Source organism: Notolepis coatsorum (assembly GCF_963971535.1).
Source record: "Notolepis coatsorum genome assembly, chromosome: 5".
NCBI classification, from domain to species: domain Eukaryota; kingdom Metazoa; phylum Chordata; class Actinopteri; order Aulopiformes; family Paralepididae; genus Notolepis; species Notolepis coatsorum.
In genome coordinates this window covers 100,009,517-100,031,307 of record NC_140169.1, presented here as the reverse complement: position 1 = coordinate 100,031,307, position 21,791 = coordinate 100,009,517, and the positions used below count along the sequence as shown (strand labels likewise).

The 21,791-nt window shown below is 42.6% G+C and overlaps 1 protein-coding gene across 1 annotated transcript in view; it reads left to right on the top strand.

Moving 5' to 3' along the window:
• Nucleotides 1-21,791, top strand: part of LOC311228290 (uncharacterized protein) — a 127,525-nt gene that overhangs the window by 30,998 nt on the left and 74,736 nt on the right. Inside the window, exons 3-7 of the mRNA XM_084314198.1 lie at nucleotides 2,072-2,219; nucleotides 7,578-7,811; nucleotides 9,561-10,049; nucleotides 10,263-10,644; nucleotides 13,071-13,303. Of these exons, the coding sequence (XP_084170324.1) occupies nucleotides 2,072-2,219; nucleotides 7,578-7,811; nucleotides 9,561-10,049; nucleotides 10,263-10,644; nucleotides 13,071-13,303 (1,486 nt within the window). The remainder of the gene's footprint in view (nucleotides 1-2,071; nucleotides 2,220-7,577; nucleotides 7,812-9,560; nucleotides 10,050-10,262; nucleotides 10,645-13,070; nucleotides 13,304-21,791) is intronic.

Genomic DNA, 21,791 nt, shown 5'->3' with positions numbered 1-21,791 from the left:
GAAATATATATATATATTACATATATTAAACACAGTATTAGACATCATTTAAAGATAGGCAGCAGTGTGTAAGGTACATTCTTTGGACCCGGTCCAGGTCCTAGCCACTGAAAACAAACAAAAACAAAAACGAAAAAACAAAGTCTCTATCTATTGACTGTCTATTATTGATTGTAGAAGATTGCTTACAATCTACAAGAAACAAAACTACCTCTGCACAACCTATACAGTGTGTTACACAATACTCACCTCTAGGCAACCTTTTTAAGCAAACTATTAAAAAACATTGGCATCTTCTCAGTTCTGATCCAACATTGGATACATCTTTTCAGATCCCCCTAGACTAGTCTACAGGAGAGCACATAACATCAGAGACATTGTGGTCAAATCAGACCTGCCTCCTAAAAAAACACACACTTTTTAAGATGACCTGCCAGATGGAAACCGACTATGTGGTGTCACTTTACAGAAAAATTCACTTTTTTCTATCACCCATCAACTGGGAAAGAGATAAAAATAAGAGGCAAAATAACATGTAAAACTACCAATGTAATCTATATGCTTAAGTGCCCATGTGGTAAAGCATATGTCGGTAAGACAACACGTGCTTTAAAAACACGTATTGCTGAACACAGGAGTACGATACGGAATGAGGATGAAAAAAGCCCAGTAGCTTTACATTTCAAAAAGGCACACCACACTGTCTCATCATTAAGATACCTTGGAATAGACAAGACGAGGGGGAGATATAGATAATCTCCTACTGAGCAGAGAAGTATGGTGGATCCATTATCTTAAAACTATGGCACCAACAGGACTCAATGAGGACTTTGACATTAGACCTTATTTGTAAATGTAACTTATAGAGGGAGACAGTCAATAGATGGAGACTTTGTTTTTTCATTTTGTTTTTGTTTGTTTTCAGTGGCTAGGACCTGTACGGGTCCAAAGAATGTACCTTACACACGGCTGCCTATCTTTAAATGATGTCTAATACTGTGTTTAATATATGTAATATATATATATATATTTCTCAAAAAGATCTCCTTCTAAAAAATGTCAAGTGTAAAAGATAAATTGTTAATAAATCATGTATAAAATGTATAAATTGGACGGTCGGGTGGCGTAGCGGAGATTGCGCTCGTCACCAATGCAAGAGGCTGTGGTCTCGACTCCCGGAGTCAGCATTGCCCTGCGGCTTGGGCCGATCGTCATACTAACTCGTTTGGCTGAGTTAGGGGGAGGGAAGTCGTGGGTGGTAATCTGGCGTTGTGGACAGCGACACCTACAGGTCAGGTCTGGGCGCCTGCTCAGCAAAAGGCAGGAAGTGGTGAAAGCAGCGTGACCTCCCACGCGTTACACTTCACCAATGAGAGTCCTCGCTGCCAGGTGAAAAGAGAGACGCTGGCTGTCTCCACATGTGTCGGAGGAAGCATGTGGTAGAATTCAGGGTTCCCTTGTACCGACCAGTAGGGGGAACATGCGCACAACGACCAGGTAGGGGAGGGGGGGAATTGGCATAACGACAAAATTGGGGGGAAAAGCATAGAAAAATCAGAGAAAAAGAGGATACAAAAAAGAAAGTATAAATCATGCTAATCTTGGGACCGCCCCTGATCACCAGGTGGGGCTGATAGCTAATCTATTTAATTTCCTGTATAAAAAGATGTAATTTTGTGTTGTGTTCATACTTGAAAAAGGCCAGAAGGGTTGGTCGAAACGTTGTATCTACTGCTATTATTTGTCAATTAAAACACCTTGGAGCATCAAAAGTGAGTTGCGAGCCCCGCTTTGTTTTATGTAATATTCACATTCATCCACAGTGTATTTTTTTAATCACTGCTTTCTGTAATTAACAACCTCATCTCCTCTCATTTCCTCTCTTTTCCCCTACCATCCTTTCTTCCTCTCCTTTCCTCTCTTCTCCTCTTCTCCTATTCTCTCGTCCTCTCCTCTCCTCTCCACTCCTCCTCTCCTCTCCTCTCCTCCTCTCCTCTCCTCTCCTCTCCTCTCCTCTCCTCTCCTCTCCTCTCCTCTCCTCTCCTCTCCTCTCCTCTCCTCTCCTCTCTAGTAATAAGATCCAGACCCAGCCTGGCTCCAGCAGTATCAGCCAAGGCAGAACCAGTCCCGGGGGCCATCCGGTCCTTCCTGTCCCAGATCGGAGCACCTACTGTCAGCTCTTAGGTGGTGGAGGGTTGTATAGCCCAACCAGCTCCAAGGTAACCCAGTTACAGTTTTACAGGCCTCCATTACAGTTTTACAGGCCTCCATTGAACTGGACTGGACATACTGGGCAGGACTCACTGGACCTGACATACTGGGCAGGACTCACTGGACTGGACATACTGGGCAGGACTCACTGGATTCACACTAGCCTAGAACCTGACCATCATATTATATTAGTGGCTTCACACTAGCTTAGAACCTGAGTATCATATGACACTATTGGCTTCACACTAGCCTAGAACCTGACCATCATAAGATATTAGTGGCTTCACACCAGCTTAGAACCTGACTATTATGATACTAGTGGCTTCAAACTAGCTTAGAACCTGACCATGATACTAGTGGTTTTACACTAGCCTAGAACATGATTGACTATCATATGATACTAGTGGCTTCACACTAGCTTAGAACCTGACCATCATATGATACTATTGGCTTTACACTAGCTTAGAACCTATGACTAACTAAGGACTGAAGGGGAGAATAATATACATTTTAAGATCATGGTTATCAATGTGGCAGATTCTAATTGAAAAACAACCAATGGTTCACTTTGAGATGACATTAGAAGTAGGTCTATGTAACCTATAGTTATATATTCTTACTGGCCAATTGCGTCTCGCTCTGCCATTATGAGATATCATCTCCAGCACCTACTGTGCGCGTGAAGAATTGCACATGCACCTCACTTGCACGTGACCACGCCTACTCCTGTGCGTGCCTCTACAAGACACAGGAAGTGGTCACGTCCACGCCCTTCCATATTTTTTTCCATCCGTGGATCTGCTATATGCACTTTAACCAGGTGGAACGTTGTTATGAAGCAAAGGGAGAGATTTCGCAATGTTGGACTTTCGCTAGAGGTTCGCCAGCCCCCGGACCCTTCTCGGCACGTCCGGACGGAACGTCGGTCCTATAGTGAACTTTCCTCGTCTCTTGGCAGTGGACCGATGGACTACGCTCGGCGTTTGGCAGTCGAGCCATGCCGCGCTCAGGTAGGACCGACAACGCCATGTGTTGGTACTAGCATATTCAATACTACTCGTTGTCTCGTGAGACGACCGGGCGATGTATTGGCGCGGGGGGCTGGGTATTTGGATAAATGTGGTCAACATGACTCGTTGTTGAATGTTTTTCCAATTATCCTGGCGCGCACAGCTACTGCTAATAATAATGTTTTTGGGGCGCCGTTCCCATGTGTCCCGCCGGGACTGTCTCCAGTTTTCCCTCCTCTTAACCATTTCATTGCTGACGGTCAATCGTGTCTAATGTTGGGGGTTTGGCTGAGGCTTATTTACCCTTTACATGGGTGGATGGTCTGACGACAGGGCCCAGGGCAGGTGTGCCGTGCTTAGAGAAGCAGGTGGCATCAGTTCTTTGCCCTGGCATGGTAGAACGGTATCCCACCCGGAAGCCAACGCCAGAGGGCGAGTCGGCCCGGCAGGTGGCTGAGTGGGCTGATGAAGCTTATACTGCCGCAGTACAGAATTTAGCAGCAACTAATAACATTGCTCAATTGGCGGGCGGCTACGTGGCGCAGTGGGCAAGGCGCTCGCAACGAATGCTGGAGACTAGGCTCGAACAGGATGCCTCCTGTTCGAGCCCCACTCTCCACATTGCTTTCAGTTTAGCTGGTCGTCCACAGTAATACAAATTGGCCGTATTACGGGGAGGGAAACTGAAGGGTGGGGATCGGGCGTTGTGGACAGCAACTCCTACAGGTCGGTTGGTGCGCCTGCGCAGTAGAATCAAGAGGCAGGCTATCACACATCACGGTCTTCACCGACGCCTCCCTTACGGGATGGGGGGGGACGTGTCGGACCGACGCAGTAGGGGGCAGCTGGCAGGACCATGCTGCCCGGTCTGCACTACATATCAATGTGTTGGAATTGAAGGCAGTGCTTCTAGTCCTCAAGCAGCTCGGCCACCTTGTGGTGGGTGAGCATGTTTTGATCAGGACGGACAACACGACGTCAGCGTCGTATATCAACAGACAGGGAGGAGTACGCTCCCCCCGTCTACACCGGGCGGCGGTCGAACTCTGGCTATGGGCATCTCTCAATCTGCGCAGCCTGAGGGCTCTCCACATCCCCGGCAGGGAGAATGTGGGTGCAGATGTGATGTCGCTGGGCGGTCCTCACCCTGACGAGTGGGGACTACGTCCAGACATAGTCAGACAGATCTGGGACTGATTTGGGGAGGCCGCGGTGGACCAGTTTGCGAGCAGCCAGTCCTACCAGTGCCCCTTGTGGTTCTCGGTCGGTCGGAAAGACAACCCCTCTCTGGGGGTGGATGCCTTCTCGATGTATCCGTGGCCGCCCGGGATTCTTTACGCGTTCCCCCCCATACACCTGATAGCTCAGCTGTTGGAGCGGGTACGTCGGGAGCGCAGGACTTTGATCCTGGTCGCGCTGGACCGGGGCACAGCTGTGTGGTTCCCAGCCCTGATTCGGCTCTTGGTGGCCCCGCTGTCGCCTGTTCCGTGGTCACCGCGGGCCCTCTCTCAGGCATGCGGAATGCTGTTTTTGCCTCCTGTTCTGGGGCAGCCTTTAAAGGGGACATGCATTGCTATTCCTAGCACTATTTGGGCAACTTTACACAATTCCTGTGAGTCTATGGAAGACATCTGTAAGGTTTATTAAAAAAAAATCATTGTTTTATATTTCTAATGGAGTACTCAAAAGCATCATTTTCCAGCCTCAGGATTTCAGGCTGTTATTGGCTTGGCTCCACCCATACTAGCAGAATGCTTTGAGTTACAGCCACCCACCAAATAGCTCCGCCCATACTGCATGTTCCCGTCCTTCCAGGTGAATTGAAAACAATTTATAGTAAACAAGATGTAGCCATTTTGATCATTGATAGATTGATTTCCTTCACCCTCAAATCAATCTACTAGTTTTTTAGACTCCTTGTGGACACATAAACAGTACTGTATATTTGTAGATCTGGTATGTCATAAATGGCTTGATGCAACACTTCTGTAATTCCGAGAGAGAGAGAGAGGGAGAGAGAGAGAGAGAGAGAGAGAGAGAGAGAGAGAGAGAGAGAGAGAAAACTGTGTAAACACTCTGCGTGTCTCCCGGGAGAGGGAGCCGGGAGACACGCAGAGTGTTTACGTGTCTCCCTCTCCCGTTCGAGGAAGTCCACCACCGCGCCGCGCCACAGCCCATGCTCCCGAACTGAGAGAGAGAGAACTGTGTAAACACTCTGCGTGTCTCCCTCTCCCGTTCCAGGAAGTCCACCACCGCGCCGCGCCACAGCCCATGCTCCCGAACCGAGAGAGAGAGAGAGAGAACTGTGTAAACACTATGCGTGTCTCCCTCTCCCGTTCGAGGAAGTCCACCACCGCGGGTCTATCTGATTCTCTCTCTCTCTCTCTCGCTCGCTCTGTCTACAACCACAGAGCCAATCGGATCACTGTCCGCTTACCCAGCGCCCGGGCGACGTCACGATATGCCTCAAATCAGGATGACCTAATTAAATCTAGCAGGAAATGGTCTGAGCTGAATCAGAGCAATCCGCCAATATGGTATTTAGACACAAAAACACATTGATACTAACTCCTATTACTATGATACAATGCTAGAGACTGAAAAATGACATTTATAATGCATATCACCTTTAATGGTTTGGCTGCTGAAAGGGTGAATCTGGAGGGGATGCGTCTTAACCCTACTGTGGTTAACACCATCCAGAACGAGCTCGCTCCGTCCACTACCGCGGTTTACGTAGGGAAGTGGCGTACGTTTCACGAGTGGTGTGAGGTTGGGGCTTTGAGGGCAGAACACTGTTCAGCCACCCTCTCGTGAGACGTTTCCTGCTTGGCGCACGCCGTCTCAAGCCTGTGGAACGTTCTCTGTCTCCGAGTTGGGACCTCCAACTGGTCCTGGGACGATTGTTGGAGGCCCCGTTTGAGCCTCTTGAGCAGGCGCCATTGGATCGACTGTCCTTTAAGACCGCGTTCCTTTTGGCCATCACCTCCGCTAAGCGCGTGGGTGAGCTGTGTGCTCTCTCGGTGCTGTCAGAGTGCCTGTCTATTCGCGCCGATAGCAGTGCGACTCTGAGGCTTAATCCAGTCTTCGTGCCAAGGAATATCCGGAGCTCTTATCGCTCCAGGGATATTGTGCTTCAGGCGTTTCACCCTCCTCCTCACGCTAGTGATTTGGAGGCGAGCCTTCACCTGTTGTGTCCTGTCCGTGCACTGAAGGTTTACCTTAGTCGCACGCGGGATCTCAGCGATTTGTTTCTTACAGTGGCTCTCGCACGGGTAAGGCGCTGTCCAAGCAACGCCTGTCACATTGGTTGTGCGAGGGCATTGCCCTTTGCTACACTTTGACTGGACAGGTTCCCCCCACTCGTGGAGTGGCGGCCTCCGCTGCCCTGTTGGGGAGGGGCCTCGGTGGAGGACATCTGCGCTGCGGACTCCTGGTCCTCCCCGGGTCCTTTCGTTAGGTTTGACCTCATGGACATGACTGGGGGTTCTTTCTCCCAGGCAGTCCTGAGGTCCGGGACCTCTCCTGCATCCCGCCATCAGGTGGGCTAGCAGGTGGGTGTGGACCGCTGAGTGCTGTGTCACACGTGGTCCCGCTTGCACTGTGCGTTCTGGGGTGCCTGGTTCCCTTTTTCGCACATTGGTTGTAGTTGACTGCCTCCCCCCCTTCGTTAGGACAGGCGGGTGGACGGGACTCCCCTCCTCCCTGGCAGGGGCTTACAGGCCCTCAGGGGGTGCATTTGACGTGGCCACGCGTCCGCTCTGCCCCTTTTGATCTCATAATGGCAGAGCGAGACGTGATTGGCCAGTATGAATATATGACGAAGGTTATCCTATAACCCTAGTTATATGAATACTGGCTGAGCGTCTCGCTCTTCAGTGCCCTGAGGTCCCTTGGATGTTTTTCACGAATGGAATTCAAACTTGGAAGGGCGTGGACGTGACCACTTCCTGTGTCTTGTAGAGGCACGCACGGGAGTAGGCGTGGTCACGTGCAAGTGAGGTGCATGTGCAATTTTTCACGCGCACAGTAGGTGCTGGAGATGATATCTCATAATGGCAGAGCGAGACGCTCAGCCAGTATTCATATAACTAGGGTTATAGGATAACCTTCGTTTAAACAAAGGTATCCAATGGAGTTTTTTACCACTAGTTGCTTAAATTGGCAATACATAGCACAGTATAAGAAAAGAGGTCCCCAAAAGTTGTCTATCACATGTTTTTCGAGCATGAGGATACGCAAGCACGCCACACGCACAGGGGTGACATAGAACACAAAAAGAGTGCACAATATTTTATATTAAATGGAAATCAGTATATCTTTCTTAATAACAAGTTGTTCTGCTTGTGTTGCCAGGTCAGCCCCCTCACAACATTGACCTTAGCCCAGAGCCCCGTCCCACGAGCTCCATCCCCCTGCCGACACCCGGAGCTCCTGGGGGTTAATGTGGGGCAGCGCGTCCGGCGCCTCAGCTCTCCTGAGGGGGGGGAGGAGGGGGGAGGAGGAGGAGGAGGAGAGGAAGGGGGAGAGGGAGAGAGGAGACGCCAATCACAGCTGCTGCAGCTACACAGAGAGCTACAAAACGTAGAGGTGTGTGTGTGTGTGTGTTTTGTATATATAAACCTCATTTAATCAGGTAAGTCACATTGAGACCAGGGTACATATTAAGTGTATCTATAAAACAAAAAACAAATCATTTAAAATGTACAATATTAATCTTAATAATGAACAATATTACCATAATGGTGACAACAATAAGAATACAAATCATACAAATAATAAGAGTAATAATATTATTACTGTTTCATATGATACTAGTGGCTTAACACTAGCTTATTATTACTAATAGTATTACTATTTTTATTCATATTGTTGTAATACTTATAATACAATACTCAATTAAAAACTACAAAAACAGTTATAGCTAAAATCCTACAGTTATAAATGTAAGGGCTGATTGTTGACAATTATAAATGTATGGTCTGAATGGTAGACAGTTATAAATGTTACGGCTGAATGGTAGACAATATAAATGTTAGGGCTGAATAGTAGACAGTTAAAAATGAATGGTAGACAGTTATAAATGTTAAGGCTGAATGGTAGACAATAGACATTTATAAATGTAAGGGCTGCATGGTAGACAGTTATAATGTTAGGGCTGAATGATAGACAGTTATAAATGAATGGTAAACAGTTATACATGGAATAGCTGAATGATAGACAGTTGTAAATGTTAGGGCTGAATGGTAGACCGTTATAAATGAATGGTAGACATTTATTAATGTTATGGCTGAATGGTAGACAGTTATAAATTAATGGTAAGCAGTTGTAAATGTAAGGGCTGAATGGTAGACATTTATGAATGTAAGGGATGAATGTTAAGACAGTTATAAATGTAAGGGCTGAATGGTAGACAGTTATAGGTGTAAGGGCTGAATGGTAGACAGTTATAAATGTAAGGGCTGAATGGTAGACAGTTATAGGTGTAAGGGCTGAATGGTAGACAGTTATAGGTGTAAGGGCTGAATGGTAGACAGTTATAGGTGTAAGGGCTGAATGGTAGACAGTTATAGGTGTAAGGGCTGAATGGTAGACAGTTATAGGTGTAAGGGCTGAATGTTAGACAGTTATAAATGTAAGGGCTGAATGGTAGACAGTTATAGGTGTAAGGGCTGAATGGTAGACAGTTATAGGTGTAAGGGCTGAATGGTAGACAGTTATAATGTTAGGGCTGAATGATAGACAGTTATAAATGAATGGTAAACAGTTATACATGTAATAGCTGAATGATAGACAGTTGTAAATGTTAGGGCTGAATGGTAGACCGTTATAAATGAATGGTAGACATTTATTAATGTTATGGCTGAATGGTAGACAGTTATAAATGTAAGGGCTGAATGGTAGACAGTTATAGGTGTAAGGGCTGAATGTTAGACAGTTATAAATGTCCACAATTTTCTTTCTACAAAAATAAGGAAACAAGACTTGTTTAAATATAAAACATCAAGCTTTGTTCTTCATTTTGTAGTTTAAAGATTAATTTATCATATTTTATTTATACATGTTTTATTTATTTATACTTAAACTTAAATATTTATAGTACACTATTTTATGTGTGTTTGTGTGTATCTATATGTGGTGTGTGTGTGTGTGTGTGTGTTTATGTCTTGGTCTATCTCTCTCTGGTAACCACTAATCTAACCTTATCTCGGTCTCTCTCTCTCTCTCTCTCTCTCTCTCTCTCTCTCTCTCTCTCTCTCTCTCTCTCTCTCTCTCTCTCTCTCTCTCTCTCTCTCTCTCTCTCTCTCTCTCTCTCTCTCTCTCTCTCTCTCTCTCCAGGTCAGGGGAAAGGTGGGATTGTTTGAGGCTCATATTTCTGGGATTCAAGCCCAGGTCCTGGAACTCCAGCGCAGCCCGCGGCCGCTGCGCCGACAGATAGACACAGACCATGACCCCTCCCAGTCCAACCAGCCAATCACAGTCCACGACAGTCGGAAGCTCCAGCCCTCTCAGTCAAAGGACGGCCCCCTGCTCCAAAATGGGAGGGAGACCAAGGGAGAGAGAGACGGAGAGAGGAGTGAGAGAGGGGGGGAGGGAGAGAGGAGAGGGAGAGATGGAGAGAGGAGAGAGATAGAGAGAGAGAGGAAAGAGAGAGAGGAAGAGGGGAACAGAAACAAAACAGAAGAAGAGAAGCAGTCAATTGGCCAAAGGGAGAGCCAATCAGAAACTAGAACAAGTTTGAATTACAGTTTGGATGGTCCAATCAGTATTCAGAGTTCATGTCAAACTTCTGAACAGGCAGTAAGGAACGTCAAGCATGAGAGAGAGCGAGAGAGACAGAATGAGGAGAGAGAGGGAGGGAGACAGAATGAGGAGAGAGAGGGAGAGAGACAGAATGAGGAGAGAGAGGGAGGGAGACAGAATGAGGAGAGAGAGGGAGGGAGACAGAATGAGGAGAGAGAGGGAGGGAGACAGAATGAGGAGAGAGAGGGAGAAAGACAGAATGAGGAGAGAGAGGGAGAGAGACAGAATGAGGAGAGAGAGGGAGGGAGACAGAATGAGGAGAGAGAGAGAGACAGACAGAATAAGGAGAGAGAACAAGAGAGACAGAATGAGGAGAGAGAGCAAGAAGGACAGAATGAGGAGAGCGAAGAGGCAAACGAGGGAATAGGAGAGAGAAAGAGAGGAGAAGAGAGAGAGGAAGGAGAGAGACAACCGAGTATCGATGTGCTACTGGAAGGGGGAGGCTGGCTCTGGACACGACCGCAGGACAACTCCCCTGTGTCCTTGGAGGTCCAACACCATACCTTAAACGTGTATCCCTTCATCCCTCCTTCTATCCCTCCATCCATCCCTCTATCCATCCCAGCTGTCATTATCACAGATCACGGAGTGGAATCCTCCCCTCCCTGTTCCCAACAAGGTAATTAAAGTGAAGGTTTGGTCACATCTCTTCTAGTAATATGAAACAAATTCAACTTTAGTTAAACTTCTGTTACTAGCCAGGCTTTTATAGTATTTGCTTCAATCATTCAATACAACTGGTCTATATTGTATATGGGACCAGCCTTTAATTCCTTTTGTACAAAACTGTTGCTCAGTAAAAATCTGGAAATACTATCAAATAGTTTTTTTATACAAGTATGCGTGTGACCTATATAAAAATGAGGCTATCGAATCACATATCAGTTACGTATCATTCATTATGATGTCACTCCAACAGACAGAGCATTCTCATTTTAGTGTCAACCTCACTCCAAGGCAGAGAAAGAGAGAAAGTACGAATTTTGACTTGCAAAAGGCTTGGGAGTCAATTCTACTTGCAAAATCCCATATTTCCACTCTCAGAAATGTGTTCTCAGAACACAGGACAGGGTGCTCCATGTATCAGAACAGGGCAGGGTGCTCCATGTATCAGAACAGGGCAGGGTGCTCCATGTATCAGAACACAGGACAGGGTGCTCCATGTATCAGAACAGGGCAGGGGTGTAAAGTACTTGAGTACTTTACTCCTTACATTTAAAATGCAGACCTACAAAGTACAAATCTCGCAGGTCCAACTATTTTAATTAGTATATTTGTTTCTCTGGCCGAACTAATGTTAACGTTATTAATCCTGCGGCCGCACTTTATTTAAAAACAGCCAATCAAATCCCCATCAATGGAAAATGAACCCGCCCAGACCCATGCTGATTGGTCCTTGTACAAGACTAGAAAGCGGGGATATTTGATTAAACCCCTGCTATCAGAAGAATAGACAGTCAGATTTTTTTTTACTTAAGTACATTTAAAAGGTGAAACTTTTTGACTTTTACTCAAGTGTGTTTTTAGCCAGATACTCTGACTTTTACTTGAGTACGATTTTGAGACAGTACCCATACTTTCACTTAAGTATACTTTCTGGGTACTTTTTACACCCCTGGAACAGGGGGCAGGGTGTTCCATGCATCAGATCAAGGGGCAGGGGGTCCATGCATCAGATCAAGGGGCAAGGTGTTCCATACATCAGAACAAGGGGCAGTGTGTTCCATACATCAGAACAAGGGGCAGGGTGTTACATGCGTCAGATCAAGGGGCAGGGTGTTCCATACATCAGAACAAGGGGCAGGGTGTTCCATACATCAGAACAAGGGGCAGGGTGTTACATGCGTCAGATCAAGGGGCAGGGTGTTCCATACATCAGAACAAGGGGCAGGGTGTTACATGCGTCAGAACAAGGGGCAGGGTGTTCCATACATCAGAACAAGGGGCAAGGTGTTCCATACATCAGAACAAGGGGCAGGGTGTTCCATACATCAGAACAAGGGGCAGGGTGTTCCATACATCAGAACAAGGGGCAGGGTGTTCCATACATCAGAACAAGGGGCAGGGTGTTCCATACATCAGAACAAGGGGCAAGGTGTTCCATACATCAGAACAAGGGGCAGGGTGTTCCATACATCAGAACAAGGGGCAGGGTGTTCCATACATCAGAACAAGGGGCAGGGTGTTCCATACATCAGAACAAGGGGCAGGGTGTTCCATACATCAGAACAAGGGGCAGGGTGTTACATGCAGGAAAGGACTAAAGAGTGTTGGGAAAAATAGAACGACATTCTCAGACAGTTTCACTCAGTTTACAAGTGTTGCTTTAAGCTCTGGGCATGTTGAGAGAGAGAGGGACGAGAGAGATTGAGATAGAGAGAGAACAGATGTGTCTTGCTGCAGCGTGTTGTCTTGTGACTGCAAATTATAATAAAGAAAAAAAGAAAAAGAACACTGCACCCATGGTAACCGTAACCACGAAAACAATGAATTTAGACTGGTTTCTAATAGAGCCTTTATTTATCAAAACATGCAGCTATACCCAGCGAGTAAAAGGCACTTGACGTTTAAGTGAAGATTGATGGTATTTTTCCTGGTTAGAGCGTCAGGATAGTTTGTGTTGTACTCTTCCATGACTGATGACCATACAGAACAATGCAATATGGTTGGCAAACTGCACACAGAGGTCCACTTGGACTTTGACTGTAAAAAAGAAATCTGAGCAAGCAATTCCATTCTGATGGCTGGTGCAATAAGTTACACATTAGTTAATCTTCGGTGTTGATACTATGTTAGCATTAGCTAGCAAAACTCTCTTAATTCTAACTTTTGTCCCCATCCTCCTGGAATGTCCCAAAATAAGCTGTCCCAAAATGTATGTGGACTGTCCCAAAATGAATGTGGACCGTTCCAAAATGTATGTGGACTGTCCCAAAATGTATGTGGACTGTCCCAAAATGAATGAGGACCGTTCCAAAATGAATGTGAACCATCTCAAAATGAATGTAAACCGTCCCAAATTTAAAATCTTTTTCTCTGCACCAGACTCCCATACTCTCAACTCAGACCAGGTACCTTCCTGCCAGCCTAGCCCCAGTTCCAGCCCTGTCCCTGGGCCTAGCTCTTCAACCTGCCCCCTGAGGAAACTATCTTCCTCCTCTACATCCTCAGCTGGCTTCTCCTCATCCTGGGAGGAGTCGGAGGATGACATCTCAAGTGATACTGAGAAAGGGGATCAGCTCCTTAACCCAGCACTCCTCACCTCCCAACAGAGAGCGGTAAGTAGTGACTAAAGTGCTGTGACCACAGGAGGTCTGTGTGTGTGTGTGTGTGTGTGTGTGTGATTTATTTCCTCAGATACCCCCATCTGAGCATATTTAATCCCAGTGAGCCCATCTGCAGTTGAATATTATGACGAAATAGTTGATTATTAAGACGGCATAGTTGATTATTATGACAGCATAATTTATTATTATGACGGCATAATGATGGCATAGTTGAATATTATGACGTCATAGTTGATTATTATGATGGCATAGTTTAATATTATGACATAATTGATTATTATGACGACATAGTTGATTATTATGACAGCATAATTTATTATTATGAAGGCATAATTTATTATTATGACAGCGCTATTGATTATTATGACGGCATAATTGATTATTATCAGCACATCCCAAGTTCTACTCCTTGCAACAGTTATAGGCTTATGTTTACTGGCTGGTGCCTCACCGGTGTTCGCTTTCTGCTTTGACATGATCTTCTGTATGGTAGCATGTACAGTATATATATTTATTCTTACCATATTTATATACAGTATATGCACACATCTGTCTGTACATACTTGCATATAATATTTTTTTTTTTTTTAACTTAAATTTGTATTCACATTTACAGACATACAACACTTAGACAACACCTACAATGACATCAATGACATGGCAACACACTAACATGGGCTCCTTGAATATGGTCCAGCCTCCCAGACCCCCATAAGAGGGACCCCCCCTCCCGCCATCTCCCCCTAGAAATAGGGCTCCCCACATCCCAGGTCCGTCCCACGCGGGGCCGAGCACTCAGCGACACAGGTCCCTTGAATTTAATTGGGCCAGGCTCAGTAGAGGAGCGAGGGGTGGTACTCCCCCCCACCGAGCCAAGCTCATATAATCCTTTTTACATATCTGTAGATACTAGGGGTGTAACGGTACACAAAAAACACGGTACGGTACGTACCTCGGTTTTGAAATCAAGGTTCGGTACAGGTTTTCGGTAAAGTGGTGGAAAGTTTGGCTTTCCATGTTCCACTCAGGGGTGATGTAGTGTGCAGTAACTAATTGTACTTGTAGGGCTGTCAACGAATATTCTATATTGAAATTAATAATCGACTTGTAAAAAAATATTCAAAAATAATAATAATTATATTAGATTGTGAAGAAAACAGCCCCCGGTGGGCGGTCGTTAGTGGTTAACATACCACTGTATTCATTCGGTACACTACACAGCCGTTCTGTACGGTACGGTACACACTGAAACGGTTCGGTTCGGTACGGATACGTGTACCTTTACACCCCTAGTAGATATTATATATATATATATCTGTATATCCCTTACCTACTCTTACTAGTTACACTGCTGACTTACTACCATAGGGTCTTTGTACCTGTATCACTGTACATATTAATACTCTGTACCACTACATATACATCTGATTAGCACTATTGCTCAGTAGTACTGATTTATATATTTTATACCCAGTTTAATCACCTGTACATTGTATATTACTATTGCACTTTACTGTTACATTTGCACTCTTGTTGGATGCCAAACGTATTTTCGTTGTACTGTACTTGTGCTGTATAATGACAATAAATTTGAATCTAATCTAATGTAATCTAATTTTGATCAGTCGCAAATTGCTTTCGTGTTGCCTGTGGATTCTGTGTGCTCACGGTCTTGTGGTTGGCTGCATGCTCTTGTAAGGAGCTGGCAAGGCGTTTATGTATGCAAATTCAGGTGAATGCACATTCAATTTAAGAATCAGTGGCATTCCTCATTCTGGGGAGCGCAGCTGAGAACACTTTGGCTATTTAAGAACACAGTTTCACGCGTTCAATCCGGCTGGGATCTTTCTTGATTGATTGATTGATTGATTGATTGATTGAACATTTTATTAACAGATTGCAGAATGGGTACAATACAGTACGGCTCAATACACATAATTGTTAAGGGAATGCAGACCAGAGAAAGACTTTTTTCTGGTTTACATCAGGGTCCCCCATTTTCAATTCATAATGACATTTATGACATACACAACATACATATACAGATATATATCATGACATTTATGACATACATGACATACAGATATACAGTACTGTTACATTTATGAATGAATGAATAAATGCTACTATGCAAAGCATAGTAGTAGAACATAAAAAAAAAACGAAAACAAATAAAATTGCCGAAAAGGTGTAGGCTGAAGCCTACCCTTTTTACATTACATTATTTACACACAAAGAAAATATAAAAAAGAAACATAATTCAGTACATCATTTAGCAAAGGTTACAAACGTTTCATAGTTTTATGTACAAAACGTATACACGTTTTGTACATAAAACTATGAAACGTTTGTAACCTTTGCTAAATGATGTACTGAATTATGTTTCTTTTTTATATTTTCTTTGTGTGTAAATAATGTAATGTAAAAATATATATATATATATATTTGTCACTATTTGAATACAGTTATGTTATAGATAAAATATAATTAGGATAATAATGAGGTTTTATATTTATGTATCACCATATATTTGAGTGATTTCTTAAAAGTATGTAGCGAACTACACATTTTTACTTCTTTGTCAAAGTTATTCCATAGTTTTGCCCCTTTAACAGATATACATCGACTTTTTATATTTGTCCTTGCCTTTGCAATATTGAATACACAAGTTCCCCTAAGTCTACACCGGCTCTCTCTAGTCTGGAACAACTCCTGAATGCAACTTGGAAGTGAGTGCTTATGTGCTTTGTACATTATTATTGCAGTGCTAAGATCAACAAGATCTTCCAATTTTAAGGTATTTGATTTAATAAAGAGTGCGTTCATAGTAATCAGCTTGATTCACAATTCTTATTGCATTCTTCTGCATTAGGAACATTTGGTTAGTGTTTGTTTTATATGTGTTTCCCCATACCTCCACACAGTAGGTTATGTATGGAACTATGAGCGAACAGTACAACAAATGGAGTGAGTTCTTGTTTAAGGTATATTTCATTTTATATAATATTGCAATGGTTTTGGATATTTTTTTTGGTTTTTTATATGTGATTTCCAGTTGAGTTAGTTTAGTTTAGTTTATGACATACAAGATATACAAATATACAGTACTGTTTAACAGAGATCCTAACAGAAACTATATACATTCGAGGGGGAGGAAACTGTACATTACGAGGGGGTTGGGTGGGTGGGTGGGGGGGGGGTTGGACATTTACAGGGGCCATTTAGGGTTGGTCTTATGAAGTTCGTAAGAAGACATTTAAGAAGACACTTAAGAAAATGTTCCAGAATGAGGTGCAATGTTCTAGTTACTACATTGTAAGAATATAATCTCTGGGATTTCTCCCTGTTTATAAAGTGATGAGATGATTGTGGCTACTAGTTAATCTGGGCAGGACCATATATAGAGCAGGTACAGGCAGGTCTTAGCAGAACCATATATAGACACAGTTTGGTCTTTACAGTATTGCAGTAATGTCTCCATAACCGTTGCTAAGTAACTGCAGGAGTGAATTAAAGTGACTTCTTAACCTTCTGTTACACAACCTCAGACTCTATCCTTTTCACAAGACAGACCCACCTGCTAATAGAAGGTTGAGACTTGTGTATAATTTAATAGTATAAATTAGTAGTATAGTTAAGTAATATAGTTTGTATTGTTTGATATGATAGTTTAGTTGTATTTAATATCCTATATTAGTTGTATACAGTTTAATATGATAGTTTAGTTGTATAGTTTAATATGATAGTTAAATATGATAGTTGTATAATTGTATATAATAGTTTAGTTGTATAGTTTAATATGATAGTTTACTTGTATAGTTTAATAAATGGGTAGTTGACAAATATGCAGTAAAAGGCTTTTTGTAAAACCTTTTTTTATCTGATATTTGAGAAAAAACAAGGTCACTAACTTTGTTCATTCTTTCACTGTTTCAAAATTTTTCACTGAACTGCAATGCAAATGTGTTCTATTGTCAGTTTAATAGTATTGTTTAATATGATAGTTTAGTGGTGTAGTTTATGATAGATTATAGTAGGGTGACCAAACGTCCTCTTTTGCCCGGACATGTCCTCTTTTCACGCCCTGTCCGGGGCGTCCGGAGGGGGGGGTTATAAATTCATGGAAATGTCCGGGTTTAATTGTTTTTCAGTTTCAGTTTCACGGCCCTTTGCGAGCATCTGAAGGCTCGGGACTGCATTTTTCGCCGAACATATAAATTACAGAATTAAAGCGCCATTCGTTGCCGTTCGAATGCCATGTGAATCGCCAAAATCTGTGCCTCGGTTCTCGAGTTACATGCCGATATGTCAGGCATGCGACTTTTTACGTGCCGCGCCAGATTATCACCCCGGACTCCCGGAGAAGCATGCAGCTGCAGAGCTATGGATTTGCTGTGTTTTCCAGATTATTCAAAAAATATATATATATTATTTTGGAATATTGCAACTACTACACAAAAACGTGAGTACACAAGTTCAACTCATGTTCAGCCCTATGTTACTCATTAGCACTAAAAGTGATTTTTATTTATTGTGTACGAAACTTCAGAAGGTTATCTTTCAAAAGAGACCAGGCTTATGCATGTGCTATAAGCATAAAGTATAAAGATAAGCTTTGCAAAAAATGTATGCAGTCCTCAAGTTCAAGTAAAAAAATTTCCACTTTTCTGGGCGCATGTTATGTGGTTACATTTGGGATATTGCAACCACTGCAGAAAAATGTGAGTACACAAGTTCACGTTCAACTCAAGTTCAGACCTATATGCTACTCTATTTCATTAGCACTAAAAGTGATTTTCTTTTTTTGCATTAGTAACTTCAGAATGTTATCTTCCAAAATACTTCCAACACTCATCGGGTCAGACATAACAAAAATTGTCATTCATTCTGGATCGTTTGACATCCTGCGAAGGAAAACGGGCACAGAGACATTGAAAGAGGATTTCACTTGTTTAATGAACACACTAGACAAATATCAGGATGTATCCATCAGTGGACCAATTGCATGCTATCGCAGAGGACAAGAAGCCTTTAGTCGACTCCTAAATTTTAATTCATGGTTAGAATCTGCCTGTCTTAAACACGGACTGAATTTCATTGACAATTTTAATGTGTTCTGGAATAATCCTGAACGCTTTCAGAGGAATGGATTCTTCCCAAACTTGGGAAGCTTCTAGCAGCAAACCTACGTCATGCCTTAGTGACTTCCAAGGGCATCAAACTCGTGATACAAGCACGAGCACAAGGCGTCCTGTCCCCAGACAAGGCCATCATGGCCACCAGCAACCCGCTTGATCAAATGTCCCCGAGAGCGCTAATCAAACCAGCTCATCATGCACTAGAGGAGATGGACAGTCTGCTAGCACCAAAAAGTGTTAAATGAATAGTACAAACACCATGCCATCTTTCAAAACATACCGGTAATCTTAACCAGCCAATGGCATGGTAAAAGCTATAACAGATATACACCATCAATGCGTTCACCTGCTATTAACCTCAAAGCCATCAAGGTCAAGCCAAAGCAGACCTCCTCTAAACAAATAAAATTAGCCCTCCTAAATGTCAGATCATTGAATAATAAATTTTTTTTAGTAAATGATCTGATTAAAGAAAATAACTTAGATTGCATTTGCCTAGTAGAGACATGGCTAAATAATGACACAGCTACATCAATAATGATTGAGGCTTCTCCACCAGACTATCATTTTTATCAAATACCCAGAAAAAATAGAAGGGGTGGCGGAGTTGCAGCAATTTTCTCCTCAAAACTCTTGTTTAGAATCACGGAACTAGGCGAGTTCATGTCGATGGAATATCTTGCCATTGAGCTGAAAACAGACACTCAGACACTCACCAATATTTATAAAGGAGCTCTCTGAACTGATCTCATTATGTGTTACCGGATATGATAAGGTGATCCTAAATGGAGACTTGAACATCCATTTTAATAAGAAAACAGACTCCAAAACTATAGAGCTAGAAAATCTACTGGATAGCTTTGACCTAACACAACATATAACAAATGCAACTCACAAGCTTGGAAATACATTAGACTTAGTTATAAGAACAACTGGGCTAAGCATAACAAATGTCTCAATAACTGAATTACCTGTCTCCGACCATCACTGTATATTTTTTGATACTCAAATAACACTTACTAAAACAAAAAAAGAAATCATAGTTAAAAAGAGGCTCCTAAACGACAAGGCTGAATCAAAGTTCATTAATCTTATCAGATTACATGAACCACACAATCATGACAGCTCTCTAAATGAAATGGTAGAAAATCTCAATGATGCACTGTCATCTGTATTAGATTCTGTCGCCCCACTAAAAATGAAAAAGAAAAAAACCAGAGCCTCGCCCTGGCTGAACTATAATGCTGTCAACAAAGAAAAAAGGAAATGTCGTGCAGCAGAGCGAAAATGGAGAAAAACAAAAACCACCACATGCTGTGATATATACAAAGATGCTTTAACTGCTTATAATAAAACCATCCGCTTAGCAAGGAAAGACTACTTCTCTAAAATCATTACAGAAAATGCTGGAAACTCCAGAATCCTTTTTTCCACTATTAATCTACGACTCAAACTACTCAAACCGTGCAATGTAACCATGAGAAGTTTCACATGCATCACATTAGATGTACTCTGCAAAACTGTCTCAGAATGTAACTCCTCCACCTCAGACATTGACCCTATACCTACAGCTTTCTTCAAACGGGTGTTTAATAGTGTTTCAAGCCCTGTGCTAGATATCATAAACACTTCCGTTAGAACTGGTATTTTCCCAGATGCCTTTAAAACAGCAGTTGTAAAGCCATTACTAAAAAAAAACTAACTTGGATAGTAATGAAATGGCAAATTATCGTCCAATATCCAACCTACCATTCATTAGCAAAGTACTTGAAAAGATAGTTTCAGTTCAAATAAATTCCTTTCTTGAAGAAAACAACATCTTAGAAGAATTTCAGTCGGGATTCAGAAAATATCATAGCACTGAAACTGCCCTCACCAAAATAATCAGTGACCTCAGGCTAAACTCTGACGAGAATAAGATCTCCATCCTTGTCCTGCTAGATCTCAGTGCAGCATTTGATACAATCGATCACGATATTCTAATCGATCGTCTTGAAAACCTTGTCGGTTTCTCAGAACATGTGCTAAGCTGGTTCAAAACATACATCAGAGGGAGGAAATTCTATGTTAGACTAGGAGAGCACATGTCTGATATATACGACAACAACTATGGAGTTGCACAAGGGAGTTGCTTAGGTCCTTTACTCTTCTCCCTTTACATGTTACCGCTGGGTGATATCATCAGAGAACATAATGTAGATTTCCATAGCTATGCGGATGATACACAACTGTACATATCTGCTGAACCAAATTATACAGCGATTAGCTCCATTACAGACTGCTTACTGGCAATAAATAAATGGATGAGTAAGAACTTCCTGAAACTAAATGAGAACAAAACTGAAATTCTAATTATCGGCCCCAAAACTAAAAAAGAAACGTTAATAAAGAACCTAGGAGGACTAACCCCTTGGATCAAATCTGAGGTCACTAGTCTCGGGGTTATCATAGATTCAGAACTGAACTTCAATTCTCATATTATTTAAAGTTATTATTATATTAGCAAAGTAACGAAAACATCGTTCTTCCATCTCAAAAATATAGCAAAAGTACGACCATTTATTTATCAGAACAATGCTGAGAAGCTAATTCATGCATTCATATCTAGCCGGTTAGACTACTGTAATGCACTTTTCACAGGTCTCCCTAAGAAAACCACAGAGAGGCTTCAGCTAATCCAAAACTCTGCAGCCCGACTGCTAACTAGAACCAAAAGGAGAGAGCACATTAGTCCAGTCTTAGCTGCTTTACACTGGCTTCCTGTAACATTTAGAATTGACTTTAAGGTCCTTCTCCTTACATACAAAGCTCTAAATGGACAGGGACCTAGCTACATCACCTAGTAAATATACAAACATACAACACTAATAAATTACACGCCAGCAAGAACACTGCGATCATCAGCTGCTGGACTACTAGAGGCTCCCAGAAACAGTCAAAAGAGGATCGGTAATGCAGCCTTTATCAACTATGCCCCAAAACTGTGGAACAAACTACCCCAAAACATCAGGGAAGCCAACTCGCTAGACATCTTCAAAAGACAGCTTAAAACCTATCTCTTTGCTCAGGCATTTCAATGACTTACCTGCACTATTCTTACCCTGCCTACTTTTCTATGCTAATTTTATCTTATTTTACACTGGCTATCAAATTCATGTGTCGGTTATCACACTTTTTACTTCTTACTGATGACTATTTTTAAACTGAATAATTTTAAACTATTTTTCACACTTTTTACTGTAACCTTGCTATTTACATGTTTTACTGTTGTTGTATGTCCGTTCTATTTTATAATTTTTTGACTATTTTTAAACTTAATCATTTTAAACTACTTTATTATT